At 41.3% G+C, this 20622-nt stretch overlaps 1 protein-coding gene and 1 long non-coding RNA gene across 4 annotated transcripts in view; one reads left to right on the top strand and one right to left on the bottom strand.

The window, feature by feature from the left end:
• svep1 (sushi, von Willebrand factor type A, EGF and pentraxin domain containing 1) overlaps window positions 1-20622 on the bottom strand; it is a 236178-nt gene that overhangs the window by 41317 nt on the left and 174239 nt on the right. For 2 of the 3 annotated variants that reach the window (XM_043716218.1, XM_043716222.1), the window contains 5 exons: window positions 14845-17708; window positions 8574-8802; window positions 7438-7590; window positions 5380-5443; window positions 2181-2354 (listed from right to left, as the gene is read on the bottom strand). In XM_043716218.1, coding sequence (XP_043572153.1) covers window positions 2181-2354; window positions 5380-5443; window positions 7438-7590; window positions 8574-8802; window positions 14845-17708 — 3484 coding nt within the window. The remainder of the gene's footprint in view (window positions 1-2180; window positions 2355-5379; window positions 5444-7437; window positions 7591-8573; window positions 8803-14844; window positions 17709-20622) is intronic. The other variant, XM_043716221.1, reaches the window with a different exon arrangement.
• Window positions 185-12741, top strand: LOC122562921. Its single transcript, XR_006315448.1, has 3 exons — window positions 185-737; window positions 841-948; window positions 12706-12741. It is a non-coding gene; the product is annotated as an uncharacterized LOC122562921 (long non-coding RNA).

The raw sequence follows: 20622 nt of genomic DNA, 5'->3' as shown, positions 1-20622 counted from the left end.
AGTGTATAAGTCCTGCCCTGATTTGCCTTATTAGAATGCAACATTTCACATTTATCTAAATTAAACTCCATTTGCCACTCTTCAACTCTTTGTGGCCCACCTGACTTGTTCATTTAAATGGAGTTTCCCCATGCAAAATGTCAATCAATGTTACAGCAACAGATCAGAAGGATCTCCCACAAATTTACTGTTCCAACATTACGCTCTAATTTAACTCAATTCAGTTGGACAATTGCGATTCTGTTAAAGTGGGAGGTAAAGCCAGTGAGTTCAAAAATAAACATGCTGTGTGAATGTTTGATAATCTTTCTGACTCAATAGATATGTTAATAATTGTTTAGTCCTGACTTAGAGTAAAAATTAGTCTGTGCTTTCCAGTTTAATGACTTTAATTTCTAATGATAAGGATATCTAACTAAAATCTCCGATAATAATAGCTAACTTTACTTAACATATTTACTCAAGAATGAAAGAGACTAAGTTATATCTAAGAATCCGATATCATTATGATTACTTTTTAATCATGCTGTTATTTTATCCTCCCAGTTTTAAAAATTGCAGACACAAGTTCAATTAAGAGAATTCTTAGCCGAGATCTTTCTACACAATCGGGAAAAGTCAGGCTATAGTGAACGTGTTGACTTTTGAGATTGTTACATATAGCAGATTTGGAAATGGAGCTGGGCAGTTCTTGACCATTGCAACACAGCAGCACAGGATATCCGGTCCATGTTCTGGTAGGTATTCTTTCAATGTTCCTGTACCTCGTTTTTAAACTTTAAAGTTTCTATATTTCTAAACTTAGTCTAGTGTCACTTGTTATCCCTTTAATAATTTCAGTTACCATCAGCAAGAGTAACTTCAAATTTAACAGAAAAAAGGTTAAAAATCATTCTCCAGCACAGTTTAAAAACTGGCACGGGAAAGGAACAAACTACAATATATGAGGTAAACCAAAAGAGGAAGAAAGAAAAGCAAGGGGAAACTGAGCTTACGCAAATTTGCATTTTGATTTGTAAAGATTTGCTGAAAGATTCTCTTGCATCTATCAGCTTAGATTTTGCAATGTGTAATCCAATGACCACACATTGTTTCCTCAGAAACAGTTAACTTCACAGTTAAGAATCCTTAATTGTACTTGTGATCTCAGTTTTCCTTGGGAGTGTGTGTCTCCACCTTTCCAAAATTGGTCTGCTTTATCTGTGGGTATATAGGGACACCAGTGAATGAGTCCTTTTTGAGCATCTCTGTGTTGAGTTTCTACTTAATGTCACAAATAGGGTAATTCCCCTGGCATAACCCAGTGATGGTGTTAAAGTACGGCAGCGGAAGTAAGTAAACACATCGGCAAAAACATGTGAACCCAATTTATCATAGAATCTCTATAGCATGGAAGCAGGACACTTGGCCCATTGAGTCTACACCAATCCTCTGAAGAGTATCCCATCCAGACCTAACCCCTATCCTATCCCTGTAACCCTGTATTCCCCATGGCTAATCCACTCAGCTTGCACATCCTTGGACACAATGGGCAATTTAGCATAGCCAATCCACCTAACCTGCACATCTTTGGACATTTGACAATGAGAACAGTGGGAAAAGGATTCTTGGAATGGGTTGAAATACATATTTCTTAATATTATTTTGGCTCAAAAAATAATTTCCATTGACTTCTCTCTGTATCTGTGTGGTTTTCCTCTGGGTGCCCTGGTTTCCTCCCACAATTCAAAGATGTGCAGGTTAGGTGAATTGGCCATGGTAAAATTGCCCATAGTATTAAGGGATGTCTAGGTTAGGTGCATTAGTTAGAGGTAAATGGGTCTGGGTGGATTGCTCTTCGGAGGGTCAGTTTGGACTTGTAGAACCAAATGGCTTATTTCCATACTGTAGGGATTCTATGATTCTGGACCCACATTAACAAACCAAAATGTCGTGAATCTTTGCCAAGGATCTGATCATGTTCAACTGACTGACAGCCTCAGGTCTACTGAGGTAGGGTATAATTAACTGGAAACTCTGGGCTCCCTCAAGCTTCTTTTTGAATGAAATATATGTTCCTATTTTTTGAATGTGGCAACTTTGACAAGCTCTCATACATAAAATAGAGTGTCAATGTTTGATATTGGGCGTTTCAGCTCAATAGTAAGTAAGGAGTTGTAGAACATCAATATACTAATTACCTTCGCAGTGAGGAACAGGTTGGCTCCATGTACCATTAGCGAGGCAGGTGATGTTCTGAGGCCCAACAAGGTGGTAACCAACATCGCAAACAAAGGTGACGTTACTCATGTACGAATCTCCAGTTCCAATACTCACTGCATTATCCACTTCTGAGTGTGGTTCACAGCTGATTCCTTAAATGAAAGACAAAATCCTGCTACAATTGCAACATTTAAGTGGCATTTGGATGGGTATATGAATAGAAAAGGTTTGGAGGGATATGGGCCGGGTGCTGGCAGGTGGGACTAGATTGAGTTGGGAGTTACCTGATTCTGTGGATGGGGTGTGAAGTGGGGTTTGGGGTTCCACAAGGAGTGGGTAGTCCCCAGGATCATGGTCTGTCATCAGGATTCAGCCCAACAGTGCAGAGTATTGGCATTGCCACTGTGGAGGAGAAGTACTCAGACATCTTAGGATGTTTTTGAGCCAGCAAGAGGTTGGAGAGCAATTAAGGGACAAGGATTTTGACAGTGAGGGAGTATGTGTTTTAATGGTCATATCAGAAAGATCGAGTTAAGAGCTGATCATGAAAAGACTGAAGTTATAAGTCTCAATTTTGCCTAGAAATGGTTGGCTGTGTGGACTGAGTAACAAATGAAAGGCCATTTTCCCAATCAGTTTTCACCATGTAGGGAAGAGCAGAAATTTGCCATGAATCTCCAATGGATTGAAATGTTGAGCAAACGGCCAGTTACCAACATACGATACATTAGGCTGAAATGCTTTACTTTTTAAAAACCGAAATATACTAATATATGAAAATCAGTTCTGTGGAGGCAATGACCTAGTGACATTAGCTGGACTGTTAATCCAGAGACCCAGGTAATATTCTGGGGCTTTATTCCCACCATGGCAGATGGTGGAATGTGAATTCGATAAAATTAAGAGTCTAATGATGACATTGTAGATTGTTGGGAAAATCCAATCTGGTTCATTAATGTCCTTTAGGGAAGAAAACTGCCATCCATATCAATTCTGACCTACATGTGACTCCCTACCCACAGCAATGAAGCTAACTCTTAACTACCCTCTGGGCAATTAGAGATGGACAATAAATGCTGGCCAAGCCATTAGGATTAGAGTTCATCAAATGGCCAAAGAAACTTTTTAAAAATCTGACTTTGTTTTTATAAATAACCCCATAACCAAAGCAAAATATCACGGATGCTAAAAATCTGACATAAAAGAGAATGTGCTGGAAAAGCTCAGCAGGCCAGGCAGCATCTGTGAGACAGAGTGAAACTGAGTTAACACTACAAGTAGATGATGACTCAAAAACTGGACGCAATACTTTCACCACAGATGCTGCCAAATTTTCTGTTTTTTTTCCCCACTTTTCTTGATTTTATTACCTATGGTTTTTCTCCTTGCCCTCATTTGCTGCAGTGTCCTGGTGACTGATCTTTAACTCTGATCAATCCTGGAACAGTCCCAGAGAATTGATCATCCTGGAGATGATGCAAGTCATGATGAGGCAGTGAGGAATATTAAATAAAATCAGTAGATTAGGGACTAACTGCACTTAGAGTTGAAAATCGTTATCTATGAGGGGTTTGCTATTCTGCTTTAAGCCTCTAAATGGCATTGTATTCCTGACTTCATAGAATGGGTCCAGCTCAGAAGAAGAAGTCTGAAGAAGATGCATACAGAACTTTGTTAAAAATCACACAACACCAGGTTATAGTCCAACAGGTTTAATTGGAAGCACACTAGCTTTCAGAGCGACGCTCCTTCAATCACCTGATGAAGGAGCGTCGCTCCGAAAGCTAGTGTGCTTCCAATTAAACCTGTTGGACTATAACCTGGTGTTGTGTGATTTTTAACTTTGTACACCCCAGTCCAACACCGGCATCTCCGAATCATACAGAACTTGATTGTTTCTCTCTCTACGGGTGCTGCGAGACCTGCGAAGTTTGTCTTGTACAGTATTCTCTCTGTTTGTTTCTGATTTCCAGTATCTGCAATGTTTTGCTTTTATCTGAGTGCTAAACATATTTTGACAGGAAACTAACTTGAACATTTAAATTTTATTTTTCAGAATGTCAGCAATTTGTTTTAAAAACCATATCATGAAGCAATCTCTATCGTGAATGAGGTATAATAGGAGGGATAATTATGTAGGCTGTTTGAAATCAGATCCTTGGCTCAATATCTGCTGATGCTTTATCCTGTTTTATTGTCAGCAATGGTTTGCCTTTGCAAACAGATGTGTCCCAAATCTGATTTTGCTAGAATGGGAATTGAACCTTCACAGTTGACATGATTTTGAACCATATGCTAACCATATAGCTAACTGAGCTAACCAGGCCCCAACATAAAGGCCAGCTGTTCAATAAATAATTGAAATAAACTGATTGAACACATTGATTGAGTTCCTTTCATGGTCTGGAAATACTGAACAACTGGAATCAGCTGAACACTGCAGTGAATTGCATGCATTGATAATTAGATCTACAGAATTAGGCTCAGAAATTCTGTGGCGTTCCCATTTTAACATTGTGACTTTAAAGCAAATATGACAAAATCCCTGTTTATACATGTAAATAGTTTTTCTTGTCACAGTTTTGGTAAAAACTAAGGAACAGGAGAACAAATTGGACACTTGGCCCTGTGAACCTACTCTGCTGTTCAGTCCAATCATGGCTCCCTTCCACTTTAACAATATTTTCCCGCACTGTCAGCATATCCTTTGATTCCTATTTTGTCCAAAATAAATCAAACTCCGTCTTGAAATATAATCATCAGCTGAATATCCTCAGCTCTCTGACATAGAGAATTCCACAATTTACAACCCTCAGATGGAAAAGATTTCGCCTCATTATCAGTCTGAAAAATCTGAACCACAACACGTGTCTGTTAACCATAGTTCTATTAGGGAATTAGCCTCTAAGTGTCAGCCTCCCTCCATCAAAATGTCAATGATAGCTTCCTCCAAGTCATTAATAGTGAAATTAAAATGATTAACTCTAATATTTTCAGCTCAGCAATGGTTAGACAGCTGATATTCCAAATCCCATCACTTGGGCGCCATGGCTTAGTGGATGAAAGATCTCCAACTGGTAAATAGGTCACATTGAATTTGATTCTCAAAAGTGCTGGTCTCACTCTTTCCTGAAAAAAACATTCTGAATTAACTACTTCATTCCTGAAAGTACTTACTCTGACAGGAAACCTCTGTTCCGTTCCATGTCCCATCTGCTTGACAGAATCTCTCCACATTGCCCTGTAACAGAAATAAATAGCAATAACTAGAGAATACAGTATCCTGAAAGTGGCATGCTGCACCTTGTTAAATAGGTTTATTGTAGATAGGTCGATGCAGACTTGGCCTGAAGTGATTCTTCTGTGCTGTATGACTCAATGACCATCTGCAAAATGTCAGTTCTGTGTTCCACTCAAATTACTCCTTGCAGTACATTAGTGTATGTAATCCTCACCTGCTTTTGATCTGCAGGTGGGGGAGATGGGGGGAGGAAGAAAGGAATTTTCCAAACCATCATTCCTTTTAAATGTGTAAACCTCCCTGCTGCACAGTCCCTCTCTCCACTTTTAAAGTTGCTTTTTAAAATCTACCAAGCTTTTGCTCAGTTAAAAACCTGAAGAACTGTGGATGCTGTAAATCAGAAACAAAAACAAAAATTGCTGGAAAAGCTCAGCGAGTCTGGCAGCAAGTGTGGAGAGAAAGCAGAGTTAACGTTTCGGTTCGCATGTATCTTCCTCAGAACTGATGGTAGCTAGGAATATGTCGGTTTATTTGCAGAAGATACAGTGGGTGGAGAGAATAAGGAGTATAAATAGGTAGGGACAGAGCTCAAAGAGAGAGAAGAACACTTGGACAGACAAAGGAGTAGATAGCATTCTGGCGAGGAGCGTGAATAACTATTAATGGAGACTGTTAGTGGCTAAAATGGGTTGTGTGTGAAATGGATTATGTGATAACAAAGTCTGATATGTGGGGGTTGGGGTAAGGACATTGGGTCCAGAAGGTTGCAAGGTCTCCAAGTGATAAATGAAGTGCGATTCTTCCAGTGTGCACTGAGATTTGATGGAGCACTGCAGTAACCCTCTGGCAAAGATGCTGGCCAGGGAACAGGTTAGTGTGTTGAAGTGGCAGGCAACTGGAAGCTCATTGAAGCCACCAACAGTCCCCATTAACAGCTATTCATCCCCCTAGCCAGATTGGTATCCACTCCTTTGTCTGTCAAACAGCCGTTTGCACTCTTGGGCTCTATCCCAACTATTGGTTACTCCTTACCCTGTTGCCCCAACCCTATCTTCTGCATATAAACCAACATCTTCCAAGCTACCATCAGTTCTGAGGAAGGGTCACTTGACAGATTTCTCTCCACAGATGTTGCCAGACTGCTGACTGTTTCAGGTTTTTGGTCAAGATTTAGTATGTTTTGCTCTAAATGGTGTGGGCAAGTAACTTTAATGGTGATTAACCCCTGCCCTCACCATTGAGAAGGACCGCCAGTATGTAAGTGCTGATTGGCAGGCTTCTCAACCTATTAGGTGCTTAATTAGAAAACTCCTGTATCATCTGCCATCCAACTAGACGCCAGGATCTAACACAGAGAATATTGGAGGAACTCTGCAGTTATGGCAGCATCTGTAAACAGAGAAACATTGAGTATAGTCAACGCTGAGTTAGATAGGTTTTTGATGGACAAGAGAATCAAACGTTATGGTTGGGGACAGGGACAGGGAGTTATGACTGCACTCAGATCAGATCAGAGCGAATCGAAAAGCAGGCAGACTTGATGGACCAAATGGCTTCCTCTGCTTCTATTTCTGTGTTCTTGCTCAACTAGGAAAGGCCACTAAATAATAGAATCCTTTAGCACAGGAAAGGACCAGTTAGCCCAATGTGCCTATATCTGCTCTGAAAGAATTACCAATCACTTTCACAAGCACTTTTGCTATTTCCCAAAGCACAAAAAAGGTTTGTTTTAAAAGTTATTTCTGAATCTGCTTCCCCCAGAATGCTTACAGACAGTGCATTCTGGATCAAAATAATTGCTTCTGGCCATCTGGCTAGTGGGAACCACCCAATCTACTCTCAAATTGACAAACACTAACTGTGCCATTTATACCCATATCATTTTTAAAGAATGCAAGCAAGGAGTTAAATTCTAAGAAATATCAGATGAGTGCAGTTTTATTTTCAAAAAGTGAAGTAATGTTAAAAAAAAATGTAGAAACATGAAAAGGTACCTGTAACCCATAGCCGTAATCACACTGGTAAGTTACACTGTCTTGATATACATAGCTGGTTCCCTTAATTGAGCCATGCAATGGAGGGGGTAGCTCCTCACACGATACAGGGAGACACAGAATATCTGAAATTGGTGGATTCCAGAAACCATTCTAGTGAAAGATTAGAATGCAGATGAAAACAATGATACATGGAAAGCCTATGTGTAAGACAATTGCATTTAAAAATAGTCTCTATCATATAAATGATTGCAATTATATTTGGAGTCATTATTTAACAAATTTAAGCATACTGGCTAAAATGTGAAGCACACTATCACATTGTGGTGAATATGAACATAGGAGGGTGCAAGGAACAGAAGGATAGGAGAATAGGGCAAAATGAAATTAAAAATAAAAGTTGGAGGAAGCTCACGTAGAACATAAGCATATGTATAAACCAATTGACATTTTATAAATTCTATAAATAACTGGCCCTGATGCTTTTACTTGGATTAATAAAGAAGGATATGTCAATAAGTTTCATTAAATATGTACAAGCATTGGTTTAGTTTTGGAATACCTATGAATACAATGCACTGGCTTATTTATATCATACATTATTGCAATGGTTTCACAACACATGCTGGGATTTATTAATATTTTGTTAGTAAGAAGTGAACTATTCATCTGACTGGAGGCAGCACACAATAAGACTGCTGCATCTCCTACATTGCAAGAATGCTAAACTTCAAAAAGCATTTCATTGGTTGTCAAGCACTTGGATATGCTGAGCTTGTGAAGAGGTGTGAGATAAGCGCAAGTCCTTCTTTTTCCATGTTGCAAGAAAAACAACACCTTACAAAATTAACCCCTAAAACCACAGCACATCACATCAGTACTACAACAAATTACAGAATTTACAGCTATTCAGCTTCACTGATCAATGCTTGCATTTATGCTGTGCATGGACCTCCTCCCATCCTACTCCATTCCTACTATCAGCGTAACTTCATATTCCTGCAAATGTGCTATACTTTAGAAACAGTCTTCTATATATTTGCAAATATGAAATTGAATGTGTCCTGGGTAAATTTCATATATACCTATAGAACATTTGCATATATAACTAACACACCTTTACTAGGAGTGCTTACCTGACAGATAGACTGGTTTGCTCCTGACAATCTGTATCCTTCTTCACAGGAGATGATAATACTTTCATTGAGTATAAATCGTGTTCCAGAAATAATAACATTTGCCATTTTGCTCATTGGCAGAGGGCAAGTCTGTAGTTTGCACAGAATACTATGGATGGACCAAGAACCATCTTCTAAACATGTTCTTATTTCTTTCTCAGCTTCCATTACATAACCCTCTAAACATCTGCAAAAAGATATCATTTTGACAAGTTACTTTTAAATACTTGCTGCTTGAAGTCAATATCTCAAGTCTCAGATATTCAACAAAATATTCTTCTTCCTCTCTTGTCAAGAGGAAGAAGGAGGCTTATGTTAGGATGAGACAGGAAGGTTCAGTTAGGGTGTTTGCGAGGTTACAAGTTAACCAGGAAAGACCTAAAGAGAGAGCTAAGAAGAGCCAGGAGGGGTCATGAGAAGTCATTGGCAGATAGGCTCAAGGAAAACCCTAAAGTTTTCTTTGGTATATCAGGAATAAAAGAATGACTAGAGAAAGATTAGGGCCAATCAAGGATAGTAGTGGGGTCAGAGGTGATAGAGGAAGCACTAAATGAATATTTTTCCTCAGTATTCACACTGGAAAAACACAGTGTTGTCGAGGAGAATACTGAGATACAGGTGTCTAGACTAGATGGGATTGAGGTTCACAAGGACGAGGTGTTAGCAATTCTGGAAAGTGTGAAAATAGGTAAGTCCCTGGGTCAGATGAGATTTATCCTAGGATTCTCTGGGAAGCCAGGGAGGAGATTTCAGAGCCTTTGGCTTTGATTTTTATGTCATCATTGTCTACAGGAATAGTGCCAGAAGACTGGTGGATAGCAAATGTTGACCCCTTGTTCAAGAAGGGGAGTAGAGACAACTCTGATAATTATGAGGCTTACTTCGGTTGTGGGTAAAGTGTTGGAAAAGGTTATAAGAGTTAGAATTTATAATAATCTAGAGAGGAAAATGTTGATTAGGGATAGTCAGCTAGGGCTTGCCTCACAAACCTTTTTGGGTTCTTTGAGATGGTGACCAAACAGGTGGATGAGGGTAAAGTGGTTGATTTGGGGAATGTGGATTTCAGTAAGGCATTTGATAAGGTTCCCCATGGTAGGCTATTGCACAAAATACGGGATTGAGGGTGATTTAGCGGTTTGGATCAGAAATTGGCTATCGGGCGACACGGTGGCACAGTGGTTAGCATTGCTGCCTCACAGCACCTGAGACCCGGGTTCAATTCCCGCCTCAGGCGACTGACTGTGTGGAGTTTGCACGTTCTCCCCGTGTCTGCGTGGGTTTCCTCCGGGTGCTCCGGTTTCCTCCCACAGTCCAAAGATGTGCAGGTCAGGTGAATTGGCCATGCTAAATTGCCCGTAGTGTTAGGTAAGGGGTAAATGTAGGAGTATGTGTGGGTTGCGCTTCGGCGGGGCGGTGTGGACTTGTTGGGCCGAAGGGCCTGTTTCCACACTGTAATCTAATCTAATCTAAATCTAATCTGAAAGAAGACAGAAGGTGGTGGTTGATGGGAAATGTTCATCCTGGAGTTCAGTTACTAGTGGTGTACTGCAAGGATCTGATTTGGGGCCACTGCTGTTTGTCATTTTTATACATGACCTAGATGAGGCCGTAGAAGAATGGGTTAGTAAATTTGTGGATGACACTAAGGTAAGTGGAGTTATGGATAGTGCTGAAGGATGTTGCAGGTTACAAAGGGGCATAGATAAGCTGCAGAGCTAGACTGAGAGGTGTCAAATGGAGCTTAATGCGGAAAAGTGTGAGGTGATTCACTTTGGAAGGAGCCAGGGGAATAAAGAGTACTGGGCTTCTGGTAAGATTCTTGGTAGTGTAGATGAGCAGAGAGATTTTGGTGTCCAGGTACATAGATCCCTGAAATTTGCCACCAAGGTTGATAGGGTTGTTAAGAAGGCATACAGTGTGCTATCTTTTATTGGTAGGGAGGTTGAATTTCAGAGCCACAAGGTCATGCTGCAGCTATACAAAACTTTAGTGCGGCTGCACTTGGAGTATTGCGTACAGTTCTGGTCACCGCATTATTGGAAGGATGTGGAAGCTTTGGAAACGGTTCAGGGAAGATTTACTAGGATGTTGCCTGATATGGAGGGAAGGTCTAAAAAGGAAAGGCTGAGCGAGCTGAGACTGTTTTTGTTAGAGAGAAGAAGGTTTAGAGGTGACTTAATTGAGACATATAAGATAAACAGAGGGTTAGATGGAATGGACAGTGAGAGCCTTTTTCCTTGGATTGTGATGGTTGCATGAGGGGACGTAAGCTTAAATTGAGAGGTGTTCGATGTAGGACAGATGTCAGAGATAGTTTCTTTACTCAGAGACTAGTAGGGGTGTGGAACACACTGCCTGCAACAGAAGTAGACATGCCAACTTTAAGGACATTAAGATGGTCATTGGATAAACATATGGATGAAAATGGAATAGTGTAGGATAGATAGGCTTCAGATTGGTTCCACAGAATGGTGCAACATCGAGGGCTGAAAGGCCTGTTCTGCACTGTAACATTCTATATTCTATGTAAAATGCAACTTCATATATGATTACTGGTTCAATAATTATGACCCGACTAAAGTTAATTTTACTTCATTAGTTTTGAATTCAAAAGTGACAACTCAGCAATGATCTCTTAAGTATTCTCAAAAGGAATGTAGCTGAACACTTTTAAATGGAAATAACACAGGGAATGGTAGTTTATGTTAATTTGGGAGCTCTGTTAAAATTCATCAAGTGATCATTTGCTGAAAGCCATCCCAATTTTGATTGGCACAGATATTCAAGGACTAATCACTCTAATGGCTATGTACATACACAATGTAATAAGGTAAGACAAGTGAAGGAGGAAATATGCAGAAAACTTAGGAAATGAGGACAAAATGTGACACTCTTCAGGTGGAACATTCTATGATTCCACTCAAAACGCAGTGTAATCCACACAAACAATTTAGATTGCCAATGCATTTAGCTCGTATATCTTCCTTTCTAAAATATATGTTGTACTTAGAAGTTCAAAATAAACATAAGTGCTTTGGGGTTCTAATATATTTTCAAGGCACGGTCTGTTGCTTTTATTTATGTGTCTTCTCCCTCACATGCATGTCAGCTTCCCCTTAAATGTATCCATTTTCTTTAATTACTGCCTTTGGTAATGTAGTAAATATAATTTTTAGAATTTTTGAAACAATGTCCTGTTATAGACTACTGAATGAGCAACACTTCAAAAGGATCGATACTTTTCAAAAACTGTACTGTAAATCTCAAATGGGTTTGCCCTAGACTACAATAAATTGAAAAACAAAAGGCAGTTCTGTGTGTTTTATCATTCCAGAAATACACAAGAAAGGGGCTTAAAAACCAACTGCAACCATTTGTCTATGTGTGTGCTAGTATGCTAGAGAGCTGGTGTGCTAACTTGTAGTTCAAGTTCTGTTGTGTTAACATGTGAAGTGGGGACGCAAAGTTGAGAAATTCCACTAGACATCCTGTGTCTGGAGGTAAAAATAAATTAAATTTCTCTCCGATTGCTGAAAGCAAGGCAGTCCAGCCATTATCGAAGGAATTAGCCGTAGAACCAAGAATCTCCAAGCACGGTGGCACAGTGGTTAGCACTGCTGCCTCGCAGCGCCAGAGACCCGGGATCAATTCCCGCCTCAGGCGACTGACTGTGTGGAGTTTGCACGTTCTCCCCGTGCCTGCATGGGTTTCCTCCGGGTGCTCCGGTTTCCTCCCACAATCCAAAGATGTGCAGGTCAGGTGAATTGGCCATGCTAAATTGCCCGTAGTGTTAGGAAAGGGGTAAATGTAGGGATATGGGTGGGTTGCGCTTCGGCGGGTCGGTGTGGACTTGTTGGGCCGAAGGGCCTGTTTCCACACTGTAATGTAATCTAATCTAACTGTTCAACTGGCAAAATCAATACTACCACTATCACCCAATTTAAAACTGTAACATTTTACAAGCAATTGCTCACAGTCTTTGTCTGGTCTATGTTAAATTTATTTTTAATGTTTGCTTTTTTGGAATTATTTCTCATTTCTAATTGTGAACATGTGTTAACTTTTTTTTATCTCCTCTTGCATTTTTTAGATTAGATTACATTACTTACAGTGTGGAAACAGGCCCTTCCGCCCAACAAGTCTACACCGATCCTCCGAAGAGCAACCCACCCAGACCCATTCCCCTACATTTACCCTTCACCTAACACAACGGGCAATTTAGCACGGCCAATTCACCTAACCTGCACTTCTTCGGACTGTGGGAGGAAACCAGAGGACCCGGAGGATACTTGATAAAATCAATCTTTCGTGAATTAATGAAATTGGTTAAATTTCCTTGTTTTAAAAGGTATCCATGAGGGAAGGAATCCTTTTATATTAGCCTTATTTCAACCAAGGGAGCAGCAAACTAAAGAAATGGAAGTATTTAATCCTTCATAATGAATTGAGGACCCGAGCACAGGGACCAGTCGTAACAACTAGTTGGGCTGTGTCTCTCATTTCTGTGCTGCTTATTCTGTGTGGTACCGTATAAGATTGAAACTGCTATAGTCAACTTTTCTTGGTGCACCAATGCACTGTGAGTGCAGATTCTTTAAATGGCAACCTGTTGGTTCCAGCCTTAGACTTGGGACCTTCCTGCATCAGAGGCCATGTTGAAAAGAGGAGAAATGATCGTCTTTATGTTGGATTTCTCCATGACCGAGGCCAATCACTACCTCTCTAATGTCCTCAAGCTTCCAAGATGTCTGCACTCTTCCAGTCTGCCCTCTAACACTTCCTTTGATGTCTGTTGCTCCATCATTGCTGGTTGTTCCTACAGTTGCCCATGTTCTGAACTCTAGAATTGTCTCCAAAAACCTCTCTGCCTCTCTCTTCTTCTTTTAAGATGCTCTTTCAAGCCAAGCTTTTGATTCATCTTTTGGTTTCCTAGCCTAAGTCTCCTTATGGCTTAGTGTCAAATTTTGCCCGATGAGGCGCCTTTGCAGCACCTCAGGGCCTTTACGCATTACTTATTTTACTTAATTACAATTAAATGCAAATTGTTATTGCTTCATGACAAATCATACTAAGGCAGTCTGTGATGTTGAGCTACTGTGGTATAGTTCAAAGATCTGGGAGCAAATGGCAATGTGGTTGACTCTGAATTGCCCACTGGGCAATTAGAGGCGGGCAATAAATGTTGGTCTTGCCAGCTAAGCCCTTATCCCTGAATAATTTTTTTTAAAAATCATCAGACTTTGCTGTTATTTGAACTGTTTCTCAGCCTGAAAAAAATTAGGAGAGAAAGGAAGGAATAAAATAAATGACAAATGTGGTCAGGTAAGGTATGTAAAGGAAATAGGTTTCTGTTTTAAAAATGAATTTGGATTAAAACAAAATGAGAAAATTGGCATAAAGGTTATGGTCTGGGCTTTCCAGAGGCAAACTGAATAAACTGCTCTCCCCCTAATCTACCTCACATCGTGACGGGCTTATGTTTGCATACAGTTCCATATTACTTGATCAACAATCTGGTGTCACCCAACAACACCTGGTAATGCAGAAGGGAAGTGAGTAATGAGATCAGAAGCCATTTCCCAATACTTCATGGAAAAGCTAATAGACCGAAATGTTTCTTGGCTCACTCCATTTTACAGGAGACAGATGGAGAAACATTTGGAGCGAGTTACACCAAGGTGGGCACAAGGGTGTCCGAAAGGCCTGTGGGTGGATCCATGGGTGCATGAAACAGCAGAGTCGCCGAGTGAAGGTCAAAACATTTGGCTGTTAGTGGATTTGACCTGTTGTACAGTTACAAAAGAAGGAGAGAATGAGGAAACAGGAAGCCTCTAAATTTGTGGTTGTGACTGACGTAGAAATTATGGTCTAACATGTTCCCCCAGACATCCCACATTAGACACATGATATGGTATGGTGTGCCCCTTGACTACACAAATTGGTAGGATTCCCATTGTCTGCCCACTGATTGTCTGGCTACACTTGATTTAATGTAATGAAGGACTAGGAATGAGTGAACCGACCATCTTCCCTGCCATCTCCCTCACTCCGCGTTGACCAGTAAATCCAACCCCATGATGAAGATAGTTAAAAAGGGGACATACTGGACCCAAGCAACAAAGAAAGAATGAGTCTTGCACCAATATCACACAGAATAATGGACACCCTACAATTGATTCAAGACAATAATATTAAAAGATCCATGGAACTTAGGCAATGTAGTCCTTACCTATAACTAACTCTACTCCCGAAGGTGTGCATGTCACCTGTTATAGCAGCATTTTGTACTGGTGGAGGGGGACCACAGAGCAGAGGCACACATGTTGGGTATGGTCGACTCCATCTCCCTCGTTCCGTGCAGAAAACCGCTGGATTCCCTTTCATGGTATAGCCAGGCAAACAGTTATAGGCTATGGCATTTTCATGCACGGAGCTGCTTCCATTAAAGAATGCATTGTGAATCACTGGAGGCGTGCCGCAAGAAATCCGGCCACAGTAGGGAAGGCTCGAATTCCAAGAGCCTCCATCTTCACACAGAACCTGTGAGGAGCCCAGCAACTTGAAACCTTCCTTGCACTGGAAGGATATTAAGCTGCCACAGGCAATATTGCGGCTTGTAGTAAATCCGTTGTGGACAAGTGGCTGTGGGCACTTGCATGGTTCACATTCTGGGACACTGCCACTCCAGGAGCCATTTTGTAGACAATGTCTAACTAAGGTACCTGTGAGTCTGTATCCGAGAAAGCAGATGTAATTTACAGAGTCACCAAATCTGAAACTTGACCCATTTATGAATCCATAGGAGATATCTTCCGGAGGTCCGCAGCTGATGGGTACACACTGTGGTGTCTCATCACTCCACTTTCCATCTGCCTGGCACGCGATACTGGGGGTGCCATGCAATAGGTAACCTTCCTCACACTGGAATTCTATTTCCTTCCCAAGCGTGAATTCAAATCCTGAGGTTTTCCCATTCTGTATATCTGCAAGTGGTGGACATGCTACCAACCTGCATTCTGGCATCTCCCCACTCCAGCTCCCATTAGCAAGACAGGTACGAGTCTGATCCCCCTCAATCAGGAAACCGAAACTGCAACTATAATTGGCCACACTCTGGAATGTATGATTCCCTGCAAGCACATTGCCATTGCTGGGACTGGGTGGTGACCCACAAGAGATTGGGACACATTGCGGCTCCATGCCATTCCATTCTTTATTGGCCCGACAGGTTCTCCTCTTGACCCCAACCAGTGAAAATCCAGAGCGACACTCATAAACAATCACACTGGTGTAAGTGTAGTTACTGCCCCTCACCACACCATTTGCAATTTGGCTGGGAACTCCACACGATATAAGTTGACACTCTGGGGGTGTGGTACTCCATTCACTTTGTGGTGTGCAATACCCAGTAGCTGAACCAACAAGCTCGTATCCAGAGTCACACATATATTGTACCATACTCCCAACCAGTTTGCTTGAAAATGTAATATGTCCATGTTCTGGCTTAATTGGAAGCTCACACTCTATCAGGAGACAGGAAGGGGCACTTCCATTCCATGAGGCATTTTCTTGGCACTCCAGCACATTAGGCCCTAGCAGCTTGTAACCACTGTAACAGTAGTAATGAATGACAGTGCCACTAAAGAACTCAGAAGACTGCAGAAGGTCCAAGGTTGATGGAGTATTCCATATTCGCTTGCCATTACTGGAACTCATTTGCTCTGAAGCAGAAATTGGAATACCATTGTTAGTTCCAAGGTCTGAAGTGAGAAGGTTGCTCAAGGTGCCAGAGTCACTTTCCTGACCGTTGGGTCGTGCGTAGCTTTCGAGTCCTTCATTGCCTTGTCTGTCCTGACTTGGGATGACCATGTAACCTCCAAAATCGATATGAGGTGGGAGGCCACAGTCAATGGGTGCACAATAAGGAAGGGCACTGGACCAGAATGTTTCCTTACAGATGTGCATGGAGTTCCCAATTAAGTGAAAGCCAGGAAAGCAACTGTAAAAAATAAGAGCTCCAAAGCTGTAATCAGAACCTTCAACAAAACCGTTTTCTATAAGCTGAGGTGGGTCACATTTGATGGGTTTGCAGACAGGTGCCATCGCATTCCATTGACCTGTCTCCAAACAAGTCAGTCTTTCCTGACCTTCCAGTCTAAAGCCTGTGTTGCATGTGTACGTGACGATATCTCGATAGTATAATTTCTCAAATTGTGCTCTGCCACTTGCTATTTCTTGGGGAACAGGACATTCAATGGGTTTACAGATTGGCCTTCTCCCTTGCCATTTACCATCTTCACCACAAATCACAGTGGTATTTCCTATCAACTGAAACCCTGGCTTACATGTGTACACGGCTTTGCCAAGGTAAGTCAGTCCCTGGATGTCCACAATTCCATTGCCAATCAGCTCTGGCTGTGGGCATTCGACTGCCACACATTCTGGCACAGGGGATTCCCACTTTCCATTGGCTTGGCAAGTCAGGAATGGCTTCCCCTTTGCTACAAATCCATCAGCACAGGTGTAGTTGGCAATACTGTCAAAGTGAAGATCAGAAACTAAAACCTCGCCATACTGGATCTCTGGGGGTCTCCCACAGATAACGGGTTTGCAAAATGGAAAGGAATCATTCCACCGCTGAGAGGACAGGCACTTCAAAATTGTTGGTCCCTCTAAGGTATACCCCTCCAGGCACTCAAGCTGAATGATCCCAATCTTTTCTGTCTCATGGACAATCAGGTGACTCTCCTGCCCTGGGGCCAATGGCTCTGGGCACCTTAGCCGATGACACTCTGGCATCCAGTTTCCACCCCATTTGCCGTCACCCCCGCAGGTTAACACTGGATCTCCAGAGACAGCATAACCTTCCTCGCAGTAGAGTTCGATCTTTGAGCCTAGGTGGGAATCTGACCCCTTGAAGTGCCCATGTTCAAGGCTTGGAGGATGCCCACAGTTTACAAGCGCACAGGAAGGTGATGATTCACTGTACCAATGCCGATTTCCCTGGCAGGTACGAATGGGATTGCCCACCAGTCGATAGCCATGATCACAATAGTACCTGACTTCACTCTGAAACAGTGTGCCATTCTTTATCTGTAATCCAAGAAAAGGAAAAAGAAAATCATTATCTATTGTTCTGCATCTCCAACAACCGATTTCATTATTCTTGTGAGCTAATGCTTAAAACCTCTCCCTCTCCAAACACGTAAAAGCAATCCTTAGTGGTTAACATGGTTGCCTCACAGCACTCGGGACTCAGATTCAATTCCAGCCTTGGATGACTGTCTGTGTGGAGTTTAAACATTCTCCCCACATCTGTGTGGGTTTCCACTGAGAGCTCGGTTTCCTCCCACAGTCCAAGGATGTGCAGACTTGGATTGGCTGAGCTAAATTGCCCTGTAATGTGCAGGTTTGGCAGATTAGGCAAGGTAAATGCAAGGTTTGGGGATAGGGATAGGGGAATAGGATAATCTTCAGAGGATCAGTGCAGACAGGATGGGCCAAATGTCCTTTATTTGAACTGTAGGGATTCTATGATAAATAGTGGTGTATTTGAATGTTCACATGTTGTAAACATGAAGAGGTATTATATTTGAATTTACAGAAATAAACAACTAAAATGAACCCTTGATGAATATATTATCAAATCTATTTACAAAATTTTGCCAAAAATTATTAAATCTATCAATCTCTTTTCAATTCACCAGGTACTGTGAAAAATCTAACTGTTTTTAGTTGTAATGCATTATTTACTATTCAACTATGAACAATCTAATTGGATATTTTAATTAAGTTTTAGTTCTATAAGATTCAAAATTATCACTGTGATTATCAACATGGTTTTCTGTATATGGGATCTTTTTATGCATAGTCTGCTAGCATTGCTTCATCATGAATATAGTTCATTAAACACTTTTGATTGCCCTGAGGTAGTGAAAGACACTATATAAATGCAAATCCTTATTTCTTTAGGGTGAGGGATGAAGGAATGTAGGTGTCAAAGAAGCAGCCACCATTAAACAAGATTGTGGCTTATCCATTAGTTTTGGCTTCAAATCACGTTATCTTCAAGTTTAACAAAACTTCATAAGTCTATTATAATTACTAATTGAGCTAGGATCTACTGCAAATTGTGGGAGGAAGAGGCAAACACTTCTTGAAGAAGCTTATTTGAACCTCACTCCCTGTGATTTTTTTAAATTTATCTTTCCCACGGGATGTGGGTCCTGCTACAAGGTCAGCATTTGTCATTCATTCCTTATTTGTCTCGACTTACAGAATCTGTCAAAAGACTCTCTTCAACTATCCAGTAAAATTGCTTTCATAAATCCTTAAACCAAACAATTAATCCATTAACTTTCTCATTGTTAGGGGATGCAAGTCTAGTTTGTGAAATCCTGTCTTTGTTACCTTATATGGTTTCTTCAAGTGAGAAAGTCAGAGTAAGGTACAAAAGGAACTGAAGGAATTGGAATTGGAGTAGACTTTTCAGTCCCTCAGGTCTGCTTCCCCATTTATCAATATCACCATTGATGTTCTAACTTGACTCTATCTTTCTGTGAAATCCCCCATGTCCCTTAAGTATATGTAGGAGGAAAAGATAGATGATTATGATGGTACATTTAGATTGGAAATGGGAGGTGGCTCAAGTGGGGCACAAACACTGGCATGGACTTGCTGGGTCAAAACACTTGCTGATGCGCCATATATCCTGGGTAAATCCATCAATCTCCGTATTGTGTATATTCAACTGCTGAGCATTGACAGGTCTCTGGGTTGGGGTTGGGGCAGGGTGCGAGAGAATTCCATTAAGATTAAGATAATTTCCATTAAGATAATTTCTCCCTTTAGTCCAAAATAACTAATCCCTTTTTCTGATACTGTAATTCTGTCTAGCCAAGGGAATAGTTCCTCAGCAACTGTACCATCAAGCCCATTATGTAATGAATATGTTTCTATTAGATAACCCCTCATTCTTCTGAACTCCTAGGAGTTACAGGCTTTCCAGGAATATGCAATCTGTTGTCACAGAACAATCCCTTCATTCCAGGAATCAGTTTAGTGAAGCTTTCTAGTGTTCCCACTGGAGCAATGATGCCCTTCTTTCAGTAGGGAAACCAAACTGCACATAGTACTTCAGCTGTGGCCTCATTAAAACCCGATGTAACTGTGTTAGGAATTATTACTCTGTATTCAGTACCTTGAGTATTGTGTTCAGTTTTGGTCTCCTAGTCTGAGGAAGGACACTGTTGCTATTGAGGGAGTCCAGCGAAGGTTCACCAGACTGATTCATGGGATGGCAGGACTGATCTATGAAGAAAAACTGAATCAAGTGGGCTTCTACTCACTGGAATTTAGAAGATTGAGGGGGGTATCTTAGATAGAAACATATAAAATCCTGATGGGACTGAACAGGCAAGAATGTTCCCGATGTTGGGGAAGTCCAGAACTTGGGGTCATAGTTGAAGAATAAAGGGCAAGCCATTCAGGACTGAGTTGAGGAAGAAATTCTTCACTCAGAGAGTTGAGATCCTGTGGAATTCTCTCCTGCAGAAAGCCGTTGCGGCAAGTTCACTATATATATATTAAAGAGGGAGCTGGACATGGCCCTTACAGCTAAAGGGATCAGGGGTATGGAGAAAAAAATGGGAGTGGGATCCCGAAACTGCATGATCAGCAATGATCATATTGAATGATGGTGCATGCTCGAAGGACCAAATGGCCTACTCCTGGACCAAATTTCCATGTTTCCATGTTCCTTCATCAAAGGAATGAGGTTACTCATTACTTACGAGGAGAAAGTGAGGACTGCAGATGCTGGAGATCAGAGCTGAAAATGTGTTGCTGGAAAAGCGCAGCAGGTCAGGCAGCATCCAAGGAGCAGGTGAATCGACGTTTCGGGCATAAGCCCTTCTTCAGGAATGAGGAAAGTGTGTCCAGCAGGCTAAGATAAAAGATAGGGAGGAGGGACTTGGGGGAGGGGCGTCGGAAATGTGATAGGTGGAAA

The sequence above is a fragment of the Chiloscyllium plagiosum genome, chromosome 2 (genome assembly GCF_004010195.1).
Source record: "Chiloscyllium plagiosum isolate BGI_BamShark_2017 chromosome 2, ASM401019v2, whole genome shotgun sequence".
In the NCBI taxonomy this organism is placed as follows: domain Eukaryota; kingdom Metazoa; phylum Chordata; class Chondrichthyes; order Orectolobiformes; family Hemiscylliidae; genus Chiloscyllium; species Chiloscyllium plagiosum.
The sequence above is the reverse complement of the archived record's forward strand: the minus strand, read 5'-3'. Positions and strand labels throughout refer to the sequence as shown.